This window comes from Podarcis vaucheri (assembly GCF_965113315.1).
Source record: "Podarcis vaucheri genome assembly, chromosome: 7".
Lineage (NCBI taxonomy): Eukaryota > Metazoa > Chordata > Lepidosauria > Squamata > Lacertidae > Podarcis > Podarcis vaucheri.
Genome location: NC_138765.1, coordinates 23,509,449 through 23,531,930, shown reverse-complemented (window position 1 = coordinate 23,531,930; position 22,482 = coordinate 23,509,449). Strand labels below are relative to the sequence as shown.

The 22,482-nt window shown below is 43.0% G+C and overlaps 1 protein-coding gene across 6 annotated transcripts in view; it reads left to right on the top strand.

Moving 5' to 3' along the window:
• Positions 1-2,672: 2,672 nt before the first annotated feature.
• Positions 2,673-22,482, top strand: part of SCMH1 (Scm polycomb group protein homolog 1) — a 47,182-nt gene continuing 27,372 nt past the window's right edge. The window contains exons 1-5 of one of the 6 annotated variants that reach the window (XM_082231619.1): positions 2,673-3,089; positions 8,107-8,171; positions 11,619-11,704; positions 17,495-17,563; positions 21,547-21,617. In XM_082231619.1, coding sequence (XP_082087745.1) covers positions 11,680-11,704; positions 17,495-17,563; positions 21,547-21,617 — 165 coding nt within the window. In that variant the 5' untranslated portion in view covers positions 2,673-3,089; positions 8,107-8,171; positions 11,619-11,679. Of the gene's footprint in view, positions 3,090-8,106; positions 8,172-11,618; positions 11,705-17,494; positions 17,564-21,546; positions 21,741-22,482 lie in introns of those variants that run through there. The other 5 variants (XM_082231623.1, XM_082231620.1, XM_082231621.1 and 2 more) reach the window with 5 other exon arrangements.

The following is a 22,482-nucleotide window of genomic DNA, read 5'->3' as shown; positions in this document are numbered from 1 at the left end:
TTTTTGCCTTCTCTTTTGAGATCAGTCTTCCAAGTAGAAGTATGGTCCTTGCATATCCTTTGTCTTTCTGTTGCTTCTAATATTAAAACATTTCTTCTAATATTGAAAAGATTTATAAAATATTGCCTGCTCATTGCAACTAATCTGTATCTATGGCATGAGCATTTTGTTTTGACATGTTCCATATACTGTACTAATCTACTGATATTAGAAAGGGTGGGAAGACAAGGGAACATTACAGGATGTCCTAGCCAGGAACATAATAACCTCAGCTGAATCCTTGTTGGATAATGCACCTAATCCGTTTCATGCTCATTGCATGCCACACACCAGGCACAGTTCTCTTCCTTGGCTGAATGTGTCCTTATGAATACTTTTTTTGGGAGCAGGAGACAGGGAAAACAATAAGTGACCGAACAGTCCGAACTCTTCACATTCATTCATGCATGCTTCCTAAATATAGCTGATAACTTGCAGAAAGAATAACCAGGGTGCCTAATGGGTATAAATATTGTTAGGAACTCTCTGTATTATGAATGCAACAGTCAAAATAAAAAAAAATCCTTCCAGTAGCACCTTAAAGACCAACTAAGTTAGTTCTTGGTGTGAGCTTTCGTGTGCATGCACACTTCTTCAAATACGAAGGTATCTGAAGAAGTGTGCATGCACACGAAAGCTCATACCAAGAACTAACTTAGTTGGTCTTTAAGGTGCTACTGGAAGGAATTTTTTTATTTTGACTATGGCAGACCAACACAGCTACCTATCTGTAACATGAATGCAACAGTTATCGCTATTGTAGAGAGGGTGGTTGCAGCAATGACATATTGCCTCATCCGTCAAGAGACCCATGTAGGTTTTACATAGGGGCACAATGTTTTGAGGACAGGAAAGATGTTACTGTGGTGGAGAGTTTATATGGAGGATAAGTGGCAGACAATGAAAGGTATATGCTGTGGAGTATATCAGTTTATAACCTCCCCAATGTCATTCTTATTAATCTTATTCCATGGTGCACCAAGAACCAATGTGATCTATCTGCTCCCCCTGTCATCACCGCCTACGCCACCAAAACACATTAAGGTCCCAGTTAAGTCTTTCTAAATTCTAGGGAAATGCAGAAAGCTGTTGTTGTTGATGAAGATGCTGTTGTTATTGTTGTTGTTGCCACTACTATTACAGTGGTACCTTGGGTTAAGAACTTAATTCTTTCTGGAGGTCCGTTCTTAACCTGAAACTGTTCTTAACCTGAGCTACCACTTTAGCTAACGGGGCCTCCCGCTGCTGCTGCGCTGCTACCGCACAATTTCTGTTCTCATCCTGAAGCAAAGCTCTTAACCCAAGGTACTACTTCCGGGTTAGCAGAGTCTGTAACCCGAAGTGTCTGTAACCCGAGGTACCACTGTACTATTATTATTAACAGAGGCAAACATTTCTGATAAGGTATGTTTCCAAATTAGTACTGAATCAGCCTTGCTGATGTGATCCTAAGGAAAGGAAAGCAATAGGAAAGAATAAATGGACAGAAATCTGAAACAGCAATATTCCAAAACCAGTGGGGGACATTTTAACCCCCTGGACACTGTAACTGACCTTAAGGTGCCTATTCTGGAACAAAGGGAACTTCAAAAGGAGACAAAGTGAAACCGCCAAATTGCAATTCATCAAGACAACCAGTGAATTGAATTAAGAGGATGAATTTTCTAACACTATAGCATTGGTTCTCCAATGCTAGAAAGTCTGCTATCAACAGCTATTTTTCCTTCTTCTTTAATTAACAACTTTCCTGCATTTCCTTTCCTTCTGGTCCTCACCGTTTTACCATCTCCTTTCCCCATCTGCGATTCAGGATAAGCCCATTTCTCCCTCTCACCCACATCCCAAAACATGTATGAATTAGAACGTCTGAAGTGCTTTCCCAGGAATGAGGAACCAGAAAATTACAATTAGTTACTATTGTTATTATTCATCCAAAGTTCCCAGGGCGGGTTACAACATTTAAAGCACAACAGTACAGGGGGGCAGGGTATTATTGGGTTATTGCTTTTATTTTTATTTTATATACTGTTGGTCTTTTTATGTGAACCGCCCTGAGACCTCCGGGCAGGGTCGGATTTAGGTTTGATGATACCTTAAGCTACTGAAGGTAATGGGGCCCTTTATATGTCCAGCTGTCCTTTGTCAACAACAAATGGTCGCTGTTTTTTGGTGTTGAATATATGCTATATGGTAATTTATGGACCTAATAGGTATCTAAAGCCATTTGCACATAACAAAATATTTATATCATAGGAGCCTAAACAACACCAAACACTGTTGCTGAATGTAGGGGTTTTTTTCCTTTAATATTTTTTTTTGGGGGGGGGCAAAGGTGGGGCCCTAAGCTATAGCTTGTTTAGCTTATACGCAAATCCGGCACTGATTGGGTTATTGCTTTTATTTTTATTTTATATACTGTGATCTTTTTATGTGACCCGCCCTGAGACCTCCGGTTATAGGGCGGTATATAAATTCAAACAACAACGCTACGTTAAAAAGCGAATGCAGCCGGAAAAGCAGAATTATCTGTGCGGCGCGATGGGAGGGTTGGAATTGTGTGTGTGTTTGTGTTGGGCCTATTTAACTGCCTCTTGTTTTGTGTGAGGCGGAGACGCGGCGGCGGAGAGCCTGTCGCGGCGGCGGCGGCGGCGGCCTTTTGAGGAGGGAAACGGCGCGGAGAGGCCGCGGACTGATGTTGCCGCCGCCGCCGGGGTTGCAGGCGAGGCTCCTCCTCATCTCGGCTGTCGTCGTCTCAGCGCTGTGAAGCAGCGGCGCTGCTCCCGCCACCCGGCGCGAGGCGGAGGCGGAGGATGTCTGGGCTCTTTCCCGCTTCCCCTGACAGGCCGGGGCTCCCCGGCTCGTCCTGAGGCGGCAGGGGGCGGCGCTGCTGGGCCGCCGAGCGAGGCTGGGCCGGGCAGGCTCCTTCCTTCCTTCCCTCCCTCATCCCCCCCACCCCCTTCCCCACCATCACCACCTCCCTGCGCTTCGGAACATGGCGGCGGCGATAACGGTGGCGAGGGAGTGAGAGGAGGGAGCCCCGGCGGCCGCAGGTGAGCAGCAGCGAAGAGGCCGCGGCGGCGGCGGCGGCGCTTCCAAGCGGGGAGGCCGCCTCGGCCTGGAACCTGCCAGCAGCGGGGCTTCGGAGCCGGGCACGGCCTGGCTGCCCAGGAGGGGTTGGGGAGAGAGGGGGGCTGTGCTCCCCGCAGCCCAGCAAAGGCCCGGGCCCTCCAGGGGCAGCCGAGCCCATCCTGGCGGAGTGACAGCGAGCGGCCCATAGCGCTGCCTGCCTCACGCATCGTGGGCCCTGGCTTCTCCCCTTCCTTGGGGTGATGCCTCCTGACCCCGCGGGCCTGCCGGGTGGGGTGCAGCGCCTCCTTGTCTGGTGGGTGCTGCTCACTCGCTTTAACGGGGTGTTGTTGTTGTTGTGGCCGCTCATTGTTAAAATTATTGTTCCAAACCGCCCCCCCCCCCCGTTATACGAAGCCTGCTCCTCTATTCCTTCTCCTTGCTCTCTTTTCTCCAACCCCCCCCCCCCCGCCATCTCTGGAGCATCCTCTGGCACACGCGTCTAATTAATTCATATGGAATTGGCTGCCATATGATGTGGCGACGGCCACTTTGTGTGTGTGGCCAGATCCATGGAGGAAGATAGATCCGGTCGATTTATCGAGGGCTGTTAGTCATGGTAAAATGGAGCCTCTGTGTTTAGAGGCAGTATACCTTTGAAATAACACGTGCTGGGGGAGGAGGGGGGAGAGCATATAAACGGGCAGGATAGCTGCCTTCCTGACCTGCTGAAGGCTTCCTGGAGGCATCTGGCAGGATAGTTGTTGGAAACAGCATGCATGCTGACTACTTTTCCTTATTTAAGAAGACTGCCTTTCTTCTTAAGTTCTGATCCAATGTTTTGATATCTTTCACCCATGCCCTGCCCAGTCCTTCCCTTTTTTTCTCTCCTTTACATGGGAATCCTCCCTTATCGGTCTTTTGGTTCTTCCAAAATAAAAGTTTACAGGAGGCTGTTAAACACACACTTTGGACTAACCCCCCCCCCATATACTTCTCTTCTACTTTATTCCAGAATAACTCTATATTGTGTTGAGACTTGGGTGTTACCTGCACTTTTTCATTTGCTTCACTGTTTCCCCTTGATTGCTTTGAATCTGTAAAAGTGACTGGGATTGTCACATGTGGATATGAGCTCATTTGTGGATTTTATTACCAGATTGGTTTTTATTATTGTTGTTTTGAAATGTGTTGAATTATTGATAGACAAACTTACTCTGAACTTTTTCCATCCTCCCCTATTATCCAGATGTCCTCTCTTAGCAATGTCTCACATTCAGATCCTAAACATAATGTCAGGTGAGGATGTATGTTCTGTTGGAATGAAAGAAGTTTAATATATAAAAAGTTCTATATAAAGTATATGGCATCAGGATAGTTTATAGAATTTAGGAAATAGGATAGTGTATTGTGTTATGAACAAATGTGGAATATAAATATATATCATTTGGTCTCGAGTGTATGTATATATTGCTTTGGTTGTCGGTATATATCTGTCATTCTTGCAGTTTTGAAAACCGAATGCACAAATCAACTTAAGGGGTTTCATCTTTCTACTTTGAGTGTAGTTATATGTTACAAGTTACAACTTAAAAAACAAAAAAATATGACAGACATTTTGATAAACTGCCGTATTCCCTTCTGGGGAACAGGTTCAAGTTGTGAACTTTCTAAGCACACTACTAGTCAAATCTCTGAACTAAATGAGACTTGCTTTCCGCAATCATTTTAGGAGTGAGGATGAATTAAATTAAATGCTACCTGCAAAAATTCTTGTACTGTACTTGTCTGCATACTGCAGTCAGTTGATAGGCTTACTCTAGCTGTTGCTTTGATTATTGATGCATGGTCTGTCATGGTGATTGTTCACTCATCAGTAAACTCTAGAATCTTGTCTAGCCTGTCAGAAAAGGATGCATGTAGTCTCTCCTCTAAAGGATTAAAATCTTGGCTAAACACATGTATTCGGGAAAACAAGGAGGGACCTAGCTATCTAAATCAGGCAATTTCATGTTGCTGAAATGGAGGCCATACAGATGATAGTGGCCCAGTTCGCATATTAACTCTAAGCCAAACTATGGCTTAGCAAATGCAAGCAAGCTTGTGGGTACCCAGAACAAAAATCTCATCTACTTCTATCCTCCCTAGGTACTTCTGCTGCTGTGCTACCCACAGCTAAGCTATGGCCTGACTTAGCATTGTGTGTGAACCTAGGTTTGTCTCACTCCGAACAAACCATGTGCTGTAACCAGTGTTAGAAACTGAGATGTGAAAGCTAGGAGCTGAATTGCACCTTAAACCTAGGTTAAGGGCACAACAACAGAATGTCTAGGCGCGCTCTTTTTATAACAAGAATACAAAGCTGAAAATGAATGAACTGTAGCTAAAATATTGTGTTCATTTTTCACATGGTCTAGTTCTTCTCCTGCCCACCCCCCTAACATTCTTAAGAGGGTCTCTTCTCCAGTCTTCAGAGATTAGCTGAAAGTGGGGAGACAGAAAAGGATCCTCCTTTCCTTCCACACTGCAGTTTTAATCTGAAATCGTGGGCGCAGTACTGTGCCTAGAGCTCAGAAACTGCTCGTGCTGATGAAATTCCCTGTCGCAAAATGCGCCTAGAACAATGGGAGTTTCAAACACTGGCTGTAACCAAGGTTTGATATTGGTTTATCACTCATTGTTTGTTTGGCTCAGCATTACCTGCAAACAAGGCAAATATATTGTGTTGTTCAGTAGATTATAACTGAAATGCAAGGATATGCAACATACTACTGAATCATCTTTTGATGTACAGGTGCACAGTAGCCAATATGTGACATAGTAAAGATTGTGTTTTGGGAAACATTTGGCACAGAGTAGAAGTGTAACATATGTACAGTGGTACCTCGCAAGACGAATGCCTCGCAAGACAAAAAACTCGCTAGACGTTTTTTGAGCTGCTTTGCAAGACGATTTTCCCTATGGGCTTGCTTCGCAAGATGGAAACGTCTTGCAAGATTGTTTCCTTTTTCTTAACACCGTTAATACAGTTGCGACTTGACTTCGAGGAGGAACTCATAGAACGCGGTGTGGTAGCTTTTTTTGAGGTTTTTAAAGACTTTGGTGATTTTTGAAGCTTTTCCAAAACTTTCCCGACACCGTGCTTTGCAAGACGAAAAAAATCACAAGACGACAAAACTCGCGGAACGAATTAATTTCGTCTTGCGAGGCACCACTGTATGTATGTACCAACGCCCCATTTTTTTTAAAAAAAAATTAAGCTAACTAAAAAGCATCCTCAAAAGTCTGCAATTTTGTCTGGAGAATAATCACCCTTTCCCTGCTGGTAATTTTGCCACTTAAAACTGCCCCCCTCCACTGCTTCCCCCTTCCAAATTCTAGATGCCTTTTTATAAGAATAAATGTACACTTGGCCTGAAGGCATGTGATGCAGCTGCCTTGTGAAGCTATGCAGGCCTGGGTCTAGGCAGTGTCTGGAAGGGAGACTGCCTGGGAACCTTATATATGCTGCATTGTGTTATATGTGGAAGAAAGGTGGGGTAATAAATAAATAAAAATGTGCAACCGTCCATTAAGAAAGAGGAAGGAAAATTGTTCTTCTAGTTTACCAGATACAGTACTATAAGAAATAGTTTTAAATAAAGACCAGTTTAAGATAAGCATTAGCAAAAGCTACTTAAAGGTCTATCAACTCTAGAATAATTGTGAAATTGTCATCCCTTGGAGGTTTCAAAGAAAAGCTGTGGTTTTACCTGTGGGTAATTTTTCTGAAGAAAAGTGTTTGGGCTTAAGCTTTTCTAGAATATGGAAATGTTACCCCTCTATCCGCGATACTTGGAAACTGACCAAGTTTACTTATGGCAAGAAAGTTGATTTATGCCTAGAGGCGTTGATTTTAAAATACAGTTGACTCACATCTTGCACACATTTAACTTGCGCGATTGCAGCTTTATACGCTTGGCAACTAGCCAGCTGAAAATGCATCCAAAGCTTAAAAACTAAAGAGCTTTTAAAATTCTCAAACTTGCTTACCGGGCTGTGGTAGGGTCTTGCAAGATCTTGGACAGCCTCACAAGAGCCTCCAGAGTCTGCACAAGAGCTTGCCATTTGTTTCAGCTCAGTGGCAAAAAGACGAAAGTGATGCGGCAAACAGAAGTATGGAGGAGCTCTTTGAAGGAAGCTTCTGTTGGAAAGTGCAGTTGAAATCTGCTTCTTGTAAAATGAAACTTTGTCTTGGTATTTTATTGCAAATATACCATTATACATGGTATGGAAGAAGTGCATAGCGAGAACCTTTTGTTCCTTGCTCGTAACAGTCAGTCAGTCAGTCAGTCGCCCAATGAAATTGATTGGCAATAGGTTCAAGTGAGTAGTAACCAGGTTGGGCCAATGGAGGGGTTAGGCCCCAGTTGAAATCCTGGTTGGAATTACACCAACCCACCTCCTGTGACTGCTATCCACAATGGGAGGAAAGCTTACATTAGTACCAATGGGAGCAGGTATGAAGGTGCAATTCTAAAAAAAACCACAACCAACTCAAAAAACCCTTCTTCTCTTACCACAGTTCTGATTCAGCTTAGCTTCCCCCGAACTGGCTGTTGGCTTGTTTCCTCGAGCAAAAGGACACACAAGGGCAAACAATAAATGTTGCATGGTGCATGTATTTTGGCCCTGTATCCTATAGTTCACAAGCCAAGTTCAAAAAATGTAAATGTATCACTTTACAATGTGCTGCCACTTGTGCCTTAGGGGTAGTTTTGCCTTTGATCTGCTGACTAGAGCAATACAGCACCACCAGAGAGAGTGGGTGGGTGTGAGAGAGAGACATTTTATCCCATGGCCACTTACAGTGCCTATGCCACTTATGGAACTCAGCCCGTAAGCTTCCCACTCTTACCCAGAAAGGGAAGCTGAAGGAAATATTAGATTGACTTGTTAAAAGCAAGGCTGTTGTAAAGGTATATTTGACCATCAATTGTTTTTTGTCTTTTTGTATCATAGAAAGTGGATGTGGTTTCCTCTTTCAAGATCAGCCATTTGAGATGCTGGTGAAGGCCACCTTTCTGGTTTGTATATATCCTTATGATGGACTTTGCAGAGGTGCTTAGTGCTTTGGGAGTACCTTCTTCCTTATGTTCGTCCTCTTTGAGTTCTAGGAGGGAAAACCTATTGGCGTTCTCATAATCTATTAGTGTTGTGGCAGGCACTGAAAAATTGTTTTCACTGGTGGCCTCCAAACTATGAAATCAGTTGCTAAATTCAGCATAACAGATTCAGGAGATTGGCCCTTTTAAAACAAGTTGCCAAGATCTTTCTCTTTTGGCAAGCCTTTTATAACTGCAGTGTTGTTTCAGCGTCACCTCTCTGTTTTTCATCTGCAACTTTTATAATGCCCACCTACTATTTCTGTAATTTTAAAAGTTCTTTGTTTTTCTTTATTTGTAACCTGCATTGAGAACAATTGTTGAAAAATGGCTCCATAATCAGAGTGAGAATTTCCACAATTGTCATTTTATTGTTGTTGTTTGATAAGGGAACATGGGGAAACACTTTTCTTCATCCCAGAACAAGGCAAAGTTGTAAGACCTGTTCTCACAGGATATTTATAACTGTGCAGGTATATGCAGGAGAGGCAGTATATCAACTTTAGAACTTAGTGACTTTTAACTCTCTTAATTATTTCTACTGTATTACTGAAAACAGTCATTGATCATAGTGCCTGTTAGACATCAGAATTATAAGTTTGCACAAACCCTCTGAGGTTATTCCCTCTACTTTGCTAAAGTTGGCACTTCTACATTCACCCAAAATGTTGGCTCCTGCTCTAATTTGCTCTTGCATCTACAGCAGCAAAGCAGTCCAGAATCCTTTCATGCTGTGGTTTTTCTGGCATGTCATTGTAACCATGCAAGTATATGTGCCTGTTAGCTCTTCTCCCATTCAAAAATACAGTCTTTTCTACGGTTGGAACAGCTGACACTGTGCCAGATACTACAAGAGACTCCCACTCCTTTGTGATAACACTATCTGAGGAACTACTCCAGTTTATAAATTGCTGGAAATGTTTGCTGCTCTCCTGTTGAACATGCTGAGAGCATAGTGTAGCATTTTCCCCAGTGTTAATGATGCCTTCAGTGTTTAGAAGGATGTAAATATATGTTTGGGGAGGTGGGGGTTAAAGAGTTGATCCTGTGAGTACACATACCAATTGCTGACGTAGGAAACCAGTTCTCTTAGAAGCTTCTTAGTCCTATGATTTATGCTTGGTCTCTCACAGTATATTCCATGACATTAAAGATAAGACTTTTAGAGACAAGCCAAGAACTTCCTTCATATGCCTTGTAATCATCTTCAGCTGACTTACAGGTCTAGGATCCTTCTTTTGCCTGTATATTCAGAAATGTCTCCCCTCTTTGCAGTAGATTAACAGGCCTATCTCCTGCCATCTCCTGCTTAGCAGGCTTGATCCCAGCTTGAAGAACACGCAGCCAGGTGACTTCTCAGTAGACAGGGAACTTATGCTCCCTGGTCACTGCCTCCTGGCATTTCTGTTAGCTCAGATCCTTTCTGGGCTGACTGCCAGAAGGTCTTTGCCCTGTTCTGCCCTTCCAGTATCCCCTGCTGTTTTGCTCTTTTAAGAGGAGGCCAGTAGCCAGAAAGTAGGCTCCATGTGCATGGGTGTTTTTCAGCTCAGAAGAGCTTACTGGAAGGTAAATATTCCCTGCAGTAAAGATGGGTTGCCTGCAATATAGAGGGGTGTTTACTATGGGACTTGGTCTCTATGTACACATTCTGCTTATTTTTTGGGGAAACTGTAAGAACACTTGAGGAAGGTGAGTTGGGCAGGGGTGTTTTGGCCAAAGGCTAGAATCAGAAGTAGTTTTTGAGAGCGGTAACGCTTTCTATATTATATCCACACTATAGTTATCTCATGGTTACCTCTTGCAAAGCAGGTTTTTCAGACAACACAAAAGTAAAATGATTGCACATGTTTAAGTTACAAGCCCTCTTTCAAATCATTTTCATCTCTCGCTGGGGGAAACAAATGTTCTGCTACCACAATTAATTTTAATTTAGTACAAGATAACTTTACGATTAGTTAGCATTCTGTTCATTTTACTTTTAAAAAATTGGAGGTTCCACACTAGGACCTTGCCTGGGATGGGAGTAAGTCCTCTGGGACTTAGCATGACTTTTATTTCTGAATAAATTAGCACAGCAGCAGGTTGTAAATATCTCTAACAAAGATCAACTGAGTGGGCACAAAAATATTTTGTGTAATAAAACCCAAATGGCTGGTGACTATAATTGTGCTAGCTTTCTTTATTTTGTTCTCCTAATTATTGTAACTATCAGGTCTGTTTGCTTCTTAAACAAAGGCCAAGAGCAAAACATTTCTTGGGATCAAATATAAAAAAGCAGACATAGGATGTTCTTCTGAATTTATTATGCTATCAATTATACCTGTAAACTTAAAGTTTGATGTTTATGGTGAAAGCAGTTGTTGAAGTAAACTGTCAGCATTTCATTAGTGAGTTGGTCCCTTGACTGTTTCATAAAGTTGTCAGTTTATTTTTATTGCACACCTTGAAGTCTCACTGGAAATCATGCAAATCTCAACTTTTTGCTTCAAAGCTGCATTTCTGGCCCTCATAACTTGAAAGCATTATTGCAATGAACTCAACTCTTAGAAAACGAAGGAGTTACAGTATATTATAATAATTTATTTTTAACAGAATAAATTATTTTTAAGTTGGCCACAATATTTTTGAGATATGAGTTGGTTAGAAAACATAATCACTCTTGATATGCCATCCCCCTCTTCTAACTAAAAGGAGCCTTGTGGTTTTACACAGGCCAAAGGACCTGGAGTAAAACAGGTATCTGCAGTCTCCACTTTCTAGATCCATCTGTCCATATACGAATGGAACCAATGAAGAGTGGTATTGCGTGTTCCTATCAAAGGCAGGAAACCCAGAAGGGTACCATGGCTGATGGTATCAAAAGATCTTGAAGTAGAGTAGAGTAGTAGAAGAAGAAGAAGAAGAAGAAGAGTTTGGATTTGATATCCCGCCTTTCACTCCCCTTCAGGAGTCTCAAAGCGGCTAACATTCTCCTTTCCCTTCCTCCCCCACAACAAACACTCTGTGAGGTGAGTGGGGCTGAGAGACTTCACAGAAGTGTGACTGGCCCAAGGTCACCCAGCAGCTGCATGTGGAGGAGCGGAGACACGAACCCGGTTTCCCAGATTACGTGACTACCGCTCTTAACCACTACACCACACTGGCTACACCACAGTAGTTCTCTATCCATCTCTTGGCACAGATAATCCGTTAGGATAACCTTCGCACTTTCTGTTCCAAAACCAGGCCTGAAAGCAGACTATAATGGATCCAAATCAGATTAATTTAGAAAATCATGGAGCTGAGGTTACTTATTTTCCTGTATACTGGTTACAAAAAAGTCATGAAGTTCCTAAGAGGCTGTAATATTTCATCTCTTTCTCCCCCTAGATAAATTCAGATTAGAAAAGCGGAGCCAGTTCCAGGGTGAGGACCTGTAAGAGGCAATATAATGCGGAAACCAAGCCCTCAGAAAGGTAAGCAGTAATCCTCAAACAAGGAAAGCCCATGTAACTGGGGCCAGAGATGAAAGCTATAGATGCTTTTTCAACCATCTGGACAAGCAAAATCATGGACAACATTTGGAAACCAGGTCCATGAAACTACCGTATTTTTCGCTCCATTGGACGCACCGGACCATAGGACGCACCGGACCATAGGAGGGGGAGAACAGGGAAAAAAAATTTTTTCTTGTTCTGTGGGGCTGGCGGTGGGGGAAAGCGCTGCTTTCTCCCACCGCCAGGCTCAAAGATCCATGAAGCCTTTGGAGCGCAGCGCCCCGCTGCCCTGCAGAGGTTTACGCGCAGCCGTCCCCAAGCTAGAGCAGCGAGACAGAGCCCTCCCTCTCGCTGTTCTGGCTTGGGAACAGCCTTGCTAGCTTCTGCAGGACAGCGGGGTGAAGGCACCCGGCTGCCCTGCAGAGGTTTGCGCGCAGCAATCCCCAAGCTAGAGCAGCGAGACGGAGCGCTCCGCAGTGCTCCGTCTTCCTGTTCTGGCTTTGGGCTTAGCGGCGCAGCCTGCATTCGCTCTATAGGACGCACACACATTTCCCCTTAATTTTTGGAGGGGGAAATGTGCGTCCTATAGAACGAAAAAACGGTACCTCAGATTTCTGTGGAGAGATAAAATTAACAGACATGCATATCCCATTTTGTTTTCTTCTTTCACACCAACAGATCTGTACATAAATTCATCCTTTTTCTTTCTTTTGTGAATGTGTTCAGGGCTGCTTCAGACCAGACAGAATTTATTACACCGTGATTCATTATGCATGATGAATGCATGTGTATGTCTTAGTGCAGCGGGGCCCACTCTGAAGTAAATCTCCAAGGGATTTTCAACTTTATTGTGAAAGACCCTTCAAACATGGGATATGTAACAAATGTCTATCTTCCCAAAGAATATTCACAGCATAGGCTGGGCAGATCTCATTGCCGAAAGCCTTATTTCTACATTTATAATGGAGCATTTCATTCAGATGTTAGCACAACCTCTGAGCCATCTTTGTGATCCCCGTGTGATGAGTTGTTTTTCTTCAGATGCGTACAGATATCTTCAAAACTAAACTTTTGTACATGATGATTAACAAGTACGACACAGTTTGGTAACCTGACATTAGGAGCTGGGGATGCATGCACAATGAACTATCATTACACTGAGACTTGAGTAATACACAGATGAAGGAGAAATGTTACCTTGAATTCTTACCGAACTTTTTGCACTTTTCATTTTCATTATCTGAATAGTTCTTTTGAGCTGCAAATGGAGCAGTTCTCAGTGAGCAGGTAGTGTGCACACAGCATACAGCCCCTTCCAAGATTGAGGTGTGTATAGTATGAGTGGAGAACCTTTTTAGCTGCATAGGCCAAATCCTTATCAAGGTCACCCTGATGGACCAAATTTGGCAAGTGAATAGGGCCTCTCACTTGTCAGCCACCTGACATCATGTGTAAGGTACTTGAAGCTGGGACCTCAAAGCGCCTTGCAAAGTGCTGCCAAAGGGGAGGATTTCTTCCCTCAGCCAGGGGTTGAATGGAATCCCCTGCTAAAACAATGATAGAAAAAGTCTCAATTTCAGCATGGGATCCTGATGCACACCTGCTGCTGAATCAGATAAGTGGGGTGGGCTCAGAAGCTCCCATTAAAGGGTGAGTGTTCCCATCATTTTAGCATGGGATCCCATGCAAGTTTGCATGGAAACCTTTGCGAAAATAATAAGGAGAAACTCTTAGCAGGGGATTGCAATGCCAACCCCTTCCTGAATCAGGTAGGGATTTGCATGGAATCCTGTGAAAGTGAACAGGATTTAACCTCCTCATCAACTAATGAGCAGGTTTATAATCTGCTCAGATGGAATGCACAGTGCTGGGAACAGGGACACCCTGCTAGCACAGGATTTAACCCCACCCTTGTGCCTATCAGGTGACCACATTAGTGATGGCAGTGGTGGGTGAGTGCGATTTGAGTAAAAAAGCGTCTTGGGACAACTTGTACTCCGTAGAGAGGACACAGTCTTTTGTAAACATACTCCCATAGACCTCAGAAGCACTTAACAGTTTTAATCCTGATTGTGGGGCAGAGCAAAGGATTAACTAGCGCATCCTTGGCATGGGTGGAAGGTGGGGGCATTACTTTCTGATTTTCTGATCCACAGCTGTTGGCAGCCCACCTTTAAATACTCCCTTTCCACTGGCTGCCTCTTGCAGGAGAATACCTGGCAGTAGCTTGCCATCTGAGTGGGCAAGTTGAGTCTGCACTGTGGCTGAGCTCCCTCTTCAGCACCACCACCCCCAGCAAACCCCAGTGTCACTCCTCCTCTCCAGTGGAGACTTAACAGAGGAGAGACTATGCAGTATCCTCATCCACCCCATTCAACATCAGGAGGGTTTGGATTGCACTGCTCACTGGTATATATCTAAGGAAGTGATGGCTTGGTCAAGTTTAAGTTGGGCAGACTTAAGAAGTCTGCCTTCTATGTTTGTTTTGTATGCTGCCTTGGCCACTGATGTTGCAATGTAGTTGTAACTGATACTGCACTTAGTTTGACTATGTTGCTTCGTGGTAGGAAGTGTTTTGGCTTCCATCAGACTCCACTTTTCTGCACACACACAAATGAACTTTCTGCCCATAATTACTTTTTAAGGGAGCCTAGCTTGCCATTCTGTTTACAGCTTGGCCAGCTGAAGGAAGCTCTTCTGAGCCTGTGTTGCTGCTTTGGCACCATCTGCTTATACTCCCAGCATGGTGCAAGCCGGTGCTGTGTTGGCAGATGCATCCTTCCCTTTAATGAGGCATGAAACCAACAACCAGCCTACCTCATGGCACTTTTCTCTAGTGACTATAATATTTTCTCCGACTGCAAGGCAAATTGTGATTGTGTCTGTGGCATATGCATTTAAGGCAGATTTTTCTTTGCAGCTGAATTAGCCTTTTTCTCCCTGACTCTGAGCAGTTGACTAGCAATTTTGACATAAAGGAGAGAAGGAAAGAAATCCAGCTAAGAAGGTAGTATCTGCTTCTGCTTTCTATTCATATATGCCATACAAAGTGCAAGGGTTGTTCCAAGAAATTCCTTGTCTGATTTACAGTGCTGCTACTCCTTCTCTCTCCGCCACCCCACTTCTTTCAGATTGTTTTTGCACCTCGAGTTGTTCATCTTACAGAAGTTAGTCCCTCTCTAGCACCACTTGTCCTTTTAATAGTGTGAAAGTAAATGGAGGAAAACAGAAGCCCATGTGAGCATGCTGAGAGGCAGCTGGAGAACTTGATAATAGTGATGCTGGTTGATTAGTCTGCAGCGTGGTTGTCTGGTCTTTGATTTCAGCCTTCTGTTCAGCTGATTATTTTCTTCATGGAATCTGTATCCTCCAGCCACTGCTACCGTTGTGACCTCTGGTGATGAATATTATGCAATATGCTTCAAAAGCAGCACCTGTGCTTATAGCCAGGCTGTTTCCTGTCAGTGCAATTGGCTTTCTAGATAGCAGTTGAAGGTGTATTTGTTTTCTCTAATGGAATTATTTTAGAAGTGGGTGTCGTACACTTCCTGAGTGTCTTTAGCTCCCTGTTTTTCTCCTTTTTTCATCTATTGGACCCTAACAAAGCTTTGTCTATATAAAAAATTGATGAAAAATTAGATTCCACTCTCTAAGGAATCCTAGAGAGTGTTTAGCAATCCTGTTTGTGTTTACTCTGAAGTAAGTCCTATTGACTTAGGAGTGAGGAGATGGAACAACAAGCATCATTAAGGCATGTTTATGTAAAGATTTATTTATATGCATTTTAAATAATTATGGCCCCTGGCCCCACAACTTACATTTCTACCATATAAATATCAGAATCACTTTTGAATTATTTCTTGTTACTTTAGAAAAGGAACTTCTCCCCACAACCCTTTGGGCCAAAACAAATGTTGTTTGCCATTATGCGGTTTATTTGTATATTTATTACATTCATATACCACCGTTATCTTCCAAAGATCTCAAGGTGATGTACATAGTTCTCCTGCACCCCATTTCATCCTCACAACAACTCTGTGAGGTAGGTTAGGCTAAGAGATGGTGACTAGCCCAAGGTCACCCAGAGAGCTTCATGGCTGAGTGGGGATTTGAACCCTGGTCTCCCAGGTTGACTTTTATTTCTTTAAAAAACAGCTAGTGTGGTTAGAGAGTGAGCTGGTTTGGGAACATGGCATGGGAAGAGGGGCTAAGTTATTGTCCCTGACATGGTGCTGATAGTAATTGCCTTCCCCACTATACCTGCTGTTCATAGTGGGAGGAAAACATCCATTGGTGCCAGTAGCAGACCTGGAGGGGTTTGTCCCCCCTGGCCGCCCCCGCCCCCCACTACTTGTTGAAGAAAAATCAGCTTCACAAGGGAATATCATATGGTAAATATTGCTTCCACTTTGGCCCTCATTTACTGCTTAGTGCAGGAGTGGGGAACCTTAACCCAGGGGCCCATTGCAGTTTCTAGGCCTGTCTCTGGCCCTTGGGACTTTTCCCAGGCCGCACCCCCCCCCCCACAGGTCACACACTCCTTGAATGCCTTTGCTGGTTGGAATGTGTCCTTGAATTGTGATAGCTCCTCTTGCTTGCCTGGAAGAAGGATGGAGGGGGTGTATTTGTGTAGAAATCTCTGACTTTTGTATGGCTGGAATGTAACCCTAAAAGTCCCATCCATTGCTCTGCTCATTATTGCATCTGACCCCAAACGCCACTGGTATGCGGCACTCAGAAGGTTGCCCATGAAAGAATGTGGCCCTCAGGCTCAGATAAATCAGGGAATGAAAATAACTTGGTAGTGCTATTCACTAATGTGTGCTGTATATTTTGTATTAACAAGGTTGGAGGATATGTGATAAATCATAATAAATGTGATAGTCTTTAAGGTGTCTCAACTGTTTATAAGGAAAACAGTTGAAATAGAAGCTGTTTTTCCAATTTTATCCCCCCCTCCCACATTCCCCTTGATTTTGCAACACCATTACTAGCATTTCAAGCACTTTTTCATGTTTCTAGATGACAGTCAGTTTCCACAACTCTCCTGGCAATCCAGTTTGCTATTTGGCTCACAATGAAACTTCTGTTAATGTTTCAGCATCTTCATCAAGTGCTCAGAAGTTTGTGTTGGCTACATTGATTGATCAAGGCCTCACTTGTGATTTTGTTGTTGTCCTCCTCCTGGACCCCAAAATTCTCTTAATTCTGTTCTCTCCCCACCCCCTAACAGACCACTCTCCTATTTCTGTGTGAATTACCAGAGGCTGCACAGGGAGGAGGAGTGTAGGGTTACAAACTAGATACAGCAAAGTGGCATCCTGTTTTCATCAGCTTGCATCCTGTCACATCAGAAGGATTGTGACTTGGCCATTTGGACATGGGCATGGAGCTTTTCCTTCAGTTCTCAGCAGTGTCTTTGCTGTGTTTTGCAGCTGGCAGGGATCAGACAAATAAGCAGAGACTAAGGAAAATAAATTTTCCCACTGACTGTTGTGACCTTTGTGGAAAAGGGCAGATCTCCTAATTTGAGGTTGGCCTCTGAAACTCAATATTTTAAACATCTCATTATATGTTAGCATGCAGTTGGTTTCATTTTACTTCTAGCATAATTAGTTTGAAGGGAATTTTGGTCCAAACAGTGACACTTATACATTGAAGGGTAAATCTGCTTGTGGTTGACCAAGAAACAGTAGGCAACATGGAGCATAATTTCTTGCTGAAGAAGGAAGAGCTCTTTGTGAGGTTATTCTCTCTCTTTGGTCTTAGCAATAGACTGGAAAGATGGCAAAAAGCACAAGTATGGGCGCCTGTCAGAACCTCCATCTCAGTACCAAGGTATTATTCAGATCCATGTTCTTTTCTGTTCCCCTTTGTTAGAAGAGCAGCTAGTGAGTTTTCTGTTGACCACAAAAGAGAAGGAATATAGAGAAGGTAATATAAACTTTTAATGGGCCATGTGAACATGTGAAGCTGTCATATATTGAGTCAGATCATTGGTCTTTCTCGCCTCAAGGTCTCAGGCAGCGCTCTTCCCTAATCCATTTTCCCAAAATCTCTTAAATAGAGATGCCAAGGGTTCAGTCAGAGCAAATACCCGGCCAGTGAGCTATTACTCCTAAATCAATCCAAGTTGGAGGAGGGATATCAGCTTTTTAGTCCTAAAGAGCTTTGCACAGAGCAGCTGCTTCTGTTTGATAATTCTAGATCTGTTTGCATCTTCTTTATTAGTATACCTGATTATGCTGTAATTGCAGTGGAGCCCTTCTCTGCAAATAGTTTGTGAAAATGCATAGTATTCATGCAGCCCTGGTACATAGGACTGATTCACGCATACATGTATGTCTCTGGTTGACTTGGAACTGAACATACAGAGTAACTCCATCAAGAAGCAGTGTGTCTGAAATGATACAAAATATTTGAGACTTGATGGATTTAGGATAGCTTGTTCACATCTGGAGGGCTCCATTTGATGTTGCAGTTATCATGTGGAACATGGCATATGTGAACCAGCATAAAGAGGGGTTTTCTTTGGTTGTCCGCAACAACATGGAATCTTGCTGTCCAAGATCATCATCAATGTCTGGCATCCAAGGCATTGAAACACACACAGTTCAAAACCTAGATTTCAGTGAATATCAGCAGCGGAATCCCTCAGTGACAAAAGGCTAACTTGTGGCTAACTTTGAAGACACAGACAAGTCAGAGAGCTCCTAATTAATTTGCTGGTTATCGTGGCTTCACTCTGCTTTGTCCAAAGGCAGTAGTTCTGTCATGGTGGGACCTTTTTCAGTATAATCACTGTGGTGTGTTTCTGCTACCACGGTACCTCTGCATGCATGCTGCCTTTCTGTATAAATGTGATTAAACTTAATGAGTTACACTTCAGTGTTTCTGTGCTCAAACTCCTATGAGGATTCACAATCTTTCAATCCCATGCAAGAGCATGTTATGGCCTACAGCTTGTGCAGAATGTGTGGCTTCTGAGGAAATAAAGGCAGCAGCAAAAAACATCAACTGACAGGAATAAAAGCACCAACAAAAATCAGTTTAAAGGTACCAGGTGAACAGGTCTAGAGACCACATGATTAGCAAGTTAAAATGGCTGCACCAGCCGCGCCAATCTTCCTAATTGGCTTTGCCAGTGTACCATCCCACTGCCATGATAAAGAATTAGTATTTTGTTCCTTTATTTCTCTGGTAATTATCAACAGAGGGGATTGTTATTGCCTGGTGAAAATCTAGTTTGCCTGAATGAGTTATAAATTGCCTCAAATCTAGGTGCTTTCCAAAAATTAAAAGCATGAGTCATCCTCTGCCTGCAGTCTTACAATCTCTTGAGATAAGAAGGGTGATAAATAAGGCAGAAAATGAAGTTGAAGGAAGACATGAAGGGAAATCACTAGCTTATCTTGTACAGGCAATCTTTTTGGCTAACAACTCTCAGTTAATGCCAACCTGGGACACTCTTGGATCAGTGAATAACAGAGTCAAGTTTAGGAAATGCAAACCCATTATCACTGAGTGGGGAAGACAGCTCTTGACTTTTTAAAAATCAAATTAGTTGGTTAGCAGGTGATTTGAAAGACCTCTGCCTGAGATCCCAGAGAACTGTTGCCAGGCAGAGTAAACAATACTGGACTATGTAGATCAGGGGTTGTTAACCAGGTCCCTACCGCCCACTACAGTGGTGCCCCGCAAGACGAATGCCTCGCAAGACGAAAAACTCGCTAGACGAAAGAGTTTTCCGTTTTTTGAGTCGTTCCGCAAGACGAATTTCCCTATGGGCTTGCTTCGCAAGACGAAACATCTTGCGAGTTCTTGCAAGTTTGTTTCCTTTTTCTTAAAGCCGCTAAGCCGTTAATAGCCGCTAATAGCCGCTGAGCCGCTAATAGCCGTGCTTCGCAAGACGAAAAAACCGCAAGAAAAAGAGACTTGCGGAACGGATTAATTTCGTCTTGCGAGGCACCACTGTAGTGGGCGTTTCAGGATTCTAGGTGGGCAGTAGGGGGTTCTATGGTACAAACTGAATCCTTCCATAGAGCACTGGTGGGCGGTAAGGAAATTTTACCATCGAGAAAGATGCATTAGTGGGCGGTAGGTATAAAAAGGTTGACTACCCCTGACATAGATAGACAAATGGTCTGACCTGTTATAAAGTAGCTTCCTTTCCTGTGTATCGGCTGTTCTGCATAGTGAGTCACTGTAACAATGTACAATTGGTTTCTTACATTAAATTAACTTTGTTCTCATCTCATAGTATGCCACCCTCCATGTGGCTCTGTGTGGACAAGTCCTCAGGAAAAAGGGCACTTATACAAAATAAGATGGACAGTTTATCAAAATACCATGAGGCTACCACATGAAACAAAATAGCATTCTGCTAATTGTTTAGTGGGCTAAAACAGGTTTTCTGCATTGTAAAGACATGTTCTAGTTGTACTGTGGTGCTCCATGCCAGAGATGGGCCATTACTAAATGTAAAAAAGTAAAAGGGATTTGTTTCTTTGGTTTCTTTACCTAGGAATTGCTGGCAGGTGAAATGTGGGCATAATCTGTTTACAGTAGTGTGGCATGTGCAAGCAGTTTAAAAAGCTATTATGCCACTTGCACGCCAGTTACTGTGTAAGATACACAGATAAAGGCTGCAATCTTGAATATTCTCTCTTGAAAGATAGGGCCGTAAATTGGTAGACTTCACTTTTTACAAAACATGTTTAAGATTGCATGTAAGAATCCTAGCATTTAAAATAAAAAAGAAAGGATCCCCCTATGACTCTGTACTATATTTCTTCTGTTACGTCTGAATAACCAAGAAGACCTCTGTTTTCATTGTATTGGGCAATAAAAAGGGAAGACTTTGGAGAGGTGCCGCTCAAACTAGCAGCTAGTTGTGTGTGTCAAGTTCCCTCCCTCTCAATCCTTAACATCTAGTTGCTGTGTTCACTGTTCTGACATCTGCATGGCATTTATTTCCTTGACACGCTGCAGCAGCCAATGATATATGGAGGTTGTTCAAATGATGTCAGGGCCCTGAGTAAGTTATGAACAATTTGAACTTCACATTAAAAAGTGGAAAAGGGAAGGAATTTGACTGTGGCTGCTATTTTGGACTGGAGTTTCCTGTTCCGTGTAACATGTAGCTGTGCCCTCTCCAGCTTGGCTGACTGACTTTGTCAGCTACTAAGTGTATGAGTCATCTTGAGGTCTCTTCGGCTTCTTAAGGCATGCAGAAAACCTTAAGAATGTTGAGAGAATAATGTAAAAGTGCTGCATGCAGTTCTACAACTGAAGCAAATGAACGATACTGTATGTCAGCTGCTGTGTGTGCCTGTGGGAGATGGAAGATATAACTGCAGTTATATCACTGGTCTTTAATTGGGGGATTGAAACCCACTAGTGGGTTGTGTCCTGATCCAAGCTAGGTCACAACAGGAGTGCTAGTGCCATGCAAATATATGGTAAAAGATGCTTGTTTGAGTTAAAAGTGTGTCCTGGGTCTGAAAAGCTTGAAGATACCTGCAATACATGAATAGATACATAGACTAGGATTCAGGTATAAAGCTTTTGTGGTTGACTTTAGACTTAATTTAAGTTTCCCTATCACAGTTGGTAATTCTGTACTCTCAGCCCAAACAATTCATTGTGATCATTTGAACTTGAAATTGTTATCATTGTGCAATTCATTTTGATCAGCTCCTTTGCCTAATTATTAATACATTTATAGGTATTTCATTAAGGTTCTTATAAAGACTGGTCATTTTCCAGAATTATTCTCAAAAGTTCCATTGCAGTCTTTATTTTTCTTCTCCTTTACACAGGTCACTTTGCCTGGGATAGATACTTGAAAGAGACATGCTCCATCCCTGCTCCTGCGCATTGCTTCAAGCAGGTAATGGAGCATTCCATGTTGTAAAAGAGTTGGGATGAAGGGGTCAGCTTCTAGACAGCTCATGGACAAGTGTGGAATAAACTCCTGTACCTTCTCTTTGTGGGGGAAGAGCAACCGATGCAGGTACCCGGTTGTAAAATATATAACAGAACAGAGCTTTTAAAATAAAGGTGCAGTCACATGACCTTTAAGGTTGGTGAAATAGCTCAGGAACCTTTGTTCACAGGTAGGTTTGAACAGGAACATTAGATTTCTCCCTGCTTGGACTATATATGTATCTGGATCATTGCATGTGCCGACATGAGTTTCCTTTAGGTCTAAAGTTAAAATAAAGATAATTTCTTCTCTAACGTTTGTTGTAGTTCCTTGAGTTATGAGATGATTGTATGGGCATCGTCTTTGGCTACAAACTTAAGATGCTTTCTAATGAAAGTGTCTGCCTTATAGGTGAAGCCTAGACAAAAATATGTGAATTTTGAAGGTAGCATAGTGCCTGGGTTTTGATTTACTAGCAAATTGGGTTGGTAGGAAATGGAGGTCCAAGAGTACAGTAGGACTCCAAGCCAAGTTTTAAGTATTGTTGAATGCAGACTATCCCAGGTTTGATCCTTGACATGTCCAATTAAATTGGATTAATTTGGAGATAATTTGAAAGAACTCTGTCTGATAGCCAGATGCGTCAGCTGGCCCACACGATTTAGGGGGCTGGTGATATGCTGACACCACTAGTGTTTGAGGTGCTGATGTGCTGTGCGCACACCACACAGCTTGTGCAAGTGATGCAAAATATTGATGGGACCTAGCCCCCTCCTTGAAAATTTCTGGGGGACCTTGTCCCGTCTGCCCCTTCTAGATGTTGATAGCC